The sequence below is a fragment of the Semicossyphus pulcher genome, unplaced genomic scaffold (genome assembly GCF_022749685.1).
Source record: "Semicossyphus pulcher isolate SPU_LCO1_2020_fin unplaced genomic scaffold, fSemPul1.0.p SCAF_7, whole genome shotgun sequence".
NCBI classification, from domain to species: Eukaryota; Metazoa; Chordata; class Actinopteri; order Labriformes; family Labridae; genus Semicossyphus; species Semicossyphus pulcher.
This window is the reverse complement of record NW_027211748.1, coordinates 26,325,532-26,331,531: the sequence shown is the minus strand read 5'-3', so window position 1 is coordinate 26,331,531 and position 6,000 is coordinate 26,325,532. Positions and strand designations below refer to the sequence as shown.

Sequence of the window (6,000 nt, the reverse complement as noted above, 5' to 3'; positions counted from 1 at the left end):
CACTTTCCTTTAAGTCTACTTCACTGTACTTTTTTCTACTTGTGTTTAATTGCAGTTTGTAAGATCCAAACAACAATTTATCTTTATCATTACTTTCTCAGATCTTTGAGACCCAGTAACATTCAACTCATTTATCTAATCTGAGTTTAGTTTTATAGACATTAAAAAGTGTTTTTCTTTAATCAAGAAATTTCTCCTTTTCAACATTACATTTAAACACATCATGGCATTGTTTTAATAACCTTTGCCCAATACTGATTATTCAGAGTTAAACTAGTCATAATGTAACTGAGCCACAGTTACATTAGAACCAACAGCAACACTATTATTAAGGATTTATAATACTGTTTGATAAATTGTTCATAACAATATCATTTAGTTGTTTTTATTTATGTACATTTGCAGCCCTTCCAGAGAAAATCACACACAGGAAGTACACCTCCACCTGAGACCAACCTGTCTCATTATAACATAAAATGCACATACAATATAAAATAAATATTAAAACAAACACTGTGTCTGTTTGGTAACAGCAGGCTCCACCATCTCCTGCTAAAATGCATCACCATTATGACCCCTCCCTGATGGCTCGCTTCATTCACTCCAATCCACCAATCCTCTTCCTTGGTCCCTCCCCCTCATTGATATGCATGTGTTGAGTTGGGTATAACCAACAAGAGCTGATGAGCACTCTGCACTGAAAATCAGCGGATCAACAGGAACTGAAGACAAACAGTTGTGTTGGAGCAGAGAGAGTGAACCTCAACTTTCAGAAGGACACATGGTGCAGAAAGGAGTTCAGCTGGACCGGGAAACCTTCTCTTGTTCCATCTGTCTGGATCTACTGAAGGATCCGGTGACTGTTCCCTGTGGACACAGCTACTGCATGAACTGTATCAAACGCTTCTGGGATGGAAAGAAGAAGAAGAACATTTACAGCTGCCCTCAGTGTAGGCAGACCTTCACACCGAGGCCTGTCCTGCTGAAAAACACCATGTTAGCAGCTTTAGTGGAGGAGCTGAAGAAGACTGGACTCCAAGCTGCTCCTGCTGATCACTGCTATGCTGGAGCTGAAGATGTGGCCTGTGATGTCTGCACTGGGAGAAAACTGAAAGCCTGCAAGTCCTGTCTGCAGTGTCTGATCTCTTACTGTGAGAAAGACCTTCAGCCTCATTATGATTCCCCTGCCTTTAAGAAGCACAAGCTGGTGGAGCCCTCCAAGAAGCTCCAGGAGAACGTCTGCTCTCGTCATGATGAGGTGATGAAGATGTTCTGTCGTACTGATCAGCAGTCTATCTGTTATCTCTGCTCTGTGGACGAACATAAAGGCCACGACACAGTCTCAGCTGCAGCAGAAAGGACTGAGAGGCAGAGAGAGCTCGGGGTGAGTCGACAAAACATCCAGCAGAGAATCCAGGACAGAGAGAAAGATGTGAAGCTGCTTCAACAGCAGGTGGAGGCTGTCAATCGCTCTGCTGATAAAACCGTGGAGGACAGAGAGAAGATCTCCAACCAGCTGATGCATTTCATGCAGATAGGACACTCTCATGAGAAGCAGCAGGTCAGATCCCAGCAGGAAGCTGAAGTGAGTCGAGTCAGAGAGCTTCAGGAGAAGCTGGAGCAGGAGATCACTGAGCTGAAGAGGAGAGACGCTGACCTGGAGGAGCTGTCACTCACAGAGGATCACAACCAGTTTCTACACGACTACCCCTCACTGTCACCACTCAGTGAATCTACAGACTCATCCAGCATCAAGATCCGTCCTCTGAGGTACTTTGAGGCTGTGACAGCGGCTGTGTCAGAGGTCAGAGATAAACTACAGGACGTTCTGAGGGAGACATGGACAAACATCTCACAGACAGTGACTGAAGTGGATGTTTTACTGTCACAACCAGAGCCCAAGACCAGAGCTGAGTTCTTACAGTACTCATGTGACATCACACTGGATCCAAACACATCACACACACAGCTGTTATTATCTGATGGGAACAGAAAAGCAACATTCATGGGTTTACGACAGTCTTATTCTAGTCACCCAGACAGATTCACTGGATGGGATCAGGTCCTGAGTAGAGAGAGTCTGACTGGACGTTGTTACTGGGAGGTGAAGAGAAGAGGAAGAGGAGTTCATGTAGCAGTCGCATACAAGAATATCAGCAGAGCAGGGTGCGGAGAAGAATGTGGATTTGGATACACTGACAAATCTTGGGCGTTAGATTGTGACAACAACAGTTATAACTTTTGGTACAGAAACATGAACACTCCTGTCTCAGGTCCTCGGTCCTCCAGAGTAGGAGTGTACCTGGATCACAGAGCAGGTATTCTGTCCTTCTACAGCATCTCTAAAACCATGACTCTCCTCCACAGAGTCCAGACCACATTCACTCAGCCTCTCTATGCTGGACTCGGGTTTTGTAATTATGGAGACACTGTTGAGTTGTGTAAAGTGAAATAGACAGAAGTCATTTAAGGGACAGCGGGTTAACTTCTGTGTTTTCATTCTTCAGCTTGATTTTTATTCATGTTTGTTGCTGAGAGCTGATTGTTGGCACCTTTTTGTCACCTGTCAATCAAACTTGATGGGCGGTACTTTGACGTCTTCTCATGTGTTCTGTAAATGTCTGAGTTCCTTTAAGTGACGCTCCTTCCTGTGTCTGTTTAGCCATGAAGCCCATCAGTGCTCATGATGACTTTACTGATGTGATGTGTGAACAAACTGAAGTTTGACATCATGAATAAACAAACAGGATCAAAGTCTTTTCTTCTCGTCTTCATTGCAGGGTTTCACACAAAGCTGATGGAGAGAATATGAAACTAATGTGAGAGTCAGACTGAGGATATTTCCCTCCTGAAACACCAAACTTCAGTTGATCTTCTTAGAGCGTTTGTCATCAGATTCAAGATTCAAGATGTTTATTGTCACTCCGGTTATACAAGAATAAGCGTGTGAAATTCTTTTGCTGGGAGGCTCCATCTATAAAGGCTGAATATTAAATATAAAGACTTAAAATGTGATAACAAAATTAAAGAAGCAGCAATAAAAATAAGGATATTTGAGAACACATGTACATTTAGGGCTTAGTATATACATCTAAAGCTCAATATATTCATTTAAAGCAGAAACATTCACGAGTCTCTATCCTTTCAGCTTCCCTCACTCAAACAGCTTTGTCACAAAGACATAAGGGGAGTTTTCGATCGCTTGTTGAGTTTTAAAAACACGTTTTTGTTTGTGCACAAAGAGAAAAAGAGGATTTAATACACAACCGATTAATTCACAATCACAGGTTTCTTCCTCCTTCTTTCCTGGTCGCTTCCACTTCTTCTTTCTTTACTGCATTCAAGTCATTTCAGTAAAACTGTTGTTCACATTTATTTGCTCCTAATCTAACACACACGCCACATTTCAGTCGCCATCATTGTTGTTGGAGTACACGTAGGAGCAAGAATAAGGTCAACACAGAGGCAGAGAAACTGAACGAGTTTTTATGCGCTACCTGAAGGCCACTCCGAAGACTGTGTAAGATTATAGTGCAGGTATTCTGTCCTTCTACAGCAGAGGTCACTAACTGGTGGACCGTGGTCCGGGTCCGGACCCAGAAGGTGTCCCATACGGACCCAGACCTACAGCCAAAACAGAAGGATTATGATTCAAAACCTGACGGGGCGCTTCTATTTTAAGCGGCGCAGCTTTTGTAGTCTTTACGGTAAAGGTTTAGTGGATGAAACGTACAGACCAATTACATGCAAGTTAAGCCATCCCACGTGATACTACTCAGCCAATCAAGTCTGTGCATTCCAGGCAGTAAACACTGTGACTTTACAGCGCAGACAGAGAAAGACGGAGTAAGACGGAGACAAACGGAGAAAGGGAGAAATAGAGACTACTGCGCTTGAGACAAGCTAGAGCTCAATTCTCTCACTGAGCAAAAAAAGTGGGAGAGTTGAATATAAGAGGGGAAGAAAATGAACCTCTACAACTGTTCAATTGTAAAAATGTGTTGAGATTTATTATCTGCAAAATTGGTTGAGACTGTTGAGTCGAGATGTTAAACAGAAAAGGGGGAATTCAAACTTTTCCTTCCTTTATTTTATTTTTCTGAAGTTAAGCACTTTATTTGAACATGTACAATTTTCACATTTTCTTTATTTGCTCTTATTTTGAAATGCAGCCCTACTTTTATTTAGTAAATGAGAGAACATTATACATATTGGCAGTCATACATATATGTTCAGTTCTGTGTTACATGACAATAAAAATTGTCAAAAGGTTTTTGAATTGTACTGAATTCATTTGATTTGACTGAGGTATTTATTACATGCAGATGTGGATACAACTACTAGGCTACTTAGATATATATCACACTAAATAGTTAGCCATCATGATCTTCTGGACCTTTACTTCAAGAAATTTTCTCGAACTGGACCTCTTTAAATTTTAGTTGAATACCCCTGTTCTACAGCATCTCTGTAACCATGACTCTCCTCCACAGAGTCCAGACCACATTCACTCAGCCTCTCTTTGCTGGACTTGGGTTATATTATGCTGAAACCAGTGCTAAGATCTGTAAACTAATGTAAAATCATTTAAAGGACTTCGGGTTCAATTCAAGCATCGCTTCTTCCTGGGTCTATTCATCCTTTGAGGCTTTCAATGCTCATTGACATTTTTAAGGACCGATTTTTTTGGAATATTTTTATTGATGTCTTTTCTGTTGTTTCTCTTTGGCTGCATGGTTCTTAAGACACAAGCACCTGCTTTTATAGTAGATATGTTGTTCTCACTTCTGTGAACATTTGTAAGGAGATCTATCATTACAATAAAATGTATTTGTTTGGCAGAAAAGTGCTGTTTACAGATATCTGATGCAAAGTTCAGCTAACAATCGGCTCTAGATCAAAAATTCTACTTGAGACAAATTCCCTTGGCACTGTGTCAAAAAAGCTGTTCAGAGATTAGATTTCCTGGTTTCCTTGAATGCATCACAAATGATCGATCCAACCTCCGTTCAACAAATGTCTCATTTTAAAGTAGTTTGCTTCTCCTCGAGGACAGACCTGACAAAGCTTCATTTTGACTAATCTGCATCATGATGTTGTTATTTCAGCAAACTTAAGAGCCGTTAATTAAAGTCAATCACAAGAAAATCTTTTACGGGTTCATACCGCTGAAGTAAGCCAGAGAGCAGCCTCTGTGTAACTGACTATTCACAGTCAAATTGGGACTCACCACAAACAGATGAACGGCCGCTCCTCCAGGGGATGTAATTCCAAGAAAGGACAGCTTTTATTTTGCTGACGTAGCCTATCTGGAGGGGAGAATATTACTTCACTATTGATCTGAACACATGGTCACTTCTTGAGTTGCTAGTTGGACTGTAAACAGTGCAGCAAAAGGAAGTATTGGCTGGAAGTCTTAATCTAAATGCCAGATGTAAACCGGAAAGCCCGCAAGAATCACCATTACTTTCCCTCAGAGATTGTTAATTCTGTAATTAATAGCCCAGAGCAAAATTAATAAGTAGAAAATACTCAAGAACAGTCAAAAAACATTTTACTCTTTTGATTAAAAGGAGCATTCCTTTTGACTTAAAGTCTAGGTTGGGAGGGTTACCTTAAAAATGTACTCCAATACAGTTAATTACCTGTTAGAAGTCAGTAAATCATGAACTTAATCCAAGACACACAATTGTAAAGTAACGTAACTGATTACTTTCAGTAACTTTTAGATTACTTCAACACTAAATGTGCAAATAAAGACAAGAGAAAAGTTCGACACAATGAGAACGTTTCCTACCTGGTGCAGACAAACTGCTTTGACATGTTTTCAGCTCCCTGGTTAGCAGGATAAGGGCGCCCTCTTGTGTTGGGCATCAGTTTCACATATCAGTTGTGAACCTGCTGCCATGTTCACTGCAGGAAGACTTGTTCAAATGTTACTGAGCTTTCAGCAGCTTCAGACAACAAGAGAGGTTTAAATAACTGTAATACAACATTATG

General features: G+C 40.9%; 1 protein-coding gene across 1 annotated transcript; it reads left to right on the top strand.

Moving 5' to 3' along the window:
* The first annotated feature begins 781 nt into the window (after positions 1 to 781).
* Positions 782 to 2,455, top strand: LOC138611602 (tripartite motif-containing protein 16-like protein). The gene is made up of 2 exons (XM_069684782.1): positions 782 to 1,118; positions 1,329 to 2,455. The coding sequence occupies exons 1-2, from the start codon at positions 782 to 784 to the stop codon at positions 2,453 to 2,455; spliced, it is 1,464 nt and encodes a 487-aa protein (XP_069540883.1).
* Positions 2,456 to 6,000: the final 3,545 nt, after the last annotated feature.

What these genes read in the sequence shown, in the direction of transcription:
- LOC138611602 (XM_069684782.1), top strand. Translation starts at nt 782, where the DNA reads ATGGTGCAGAAAGGAGTTCAGCTGGACCGGGAAACCTTCTCTTGTTCC. An exon ending in TGGGAGAAAACTGAAAGCCT is followed by an intron (nt 1,119 to 1,328) that starts GCAAGTCCTGTC and finishes ACGAACATAAAG; the next exon opens with GCCACGACACAGTCTCAGCT.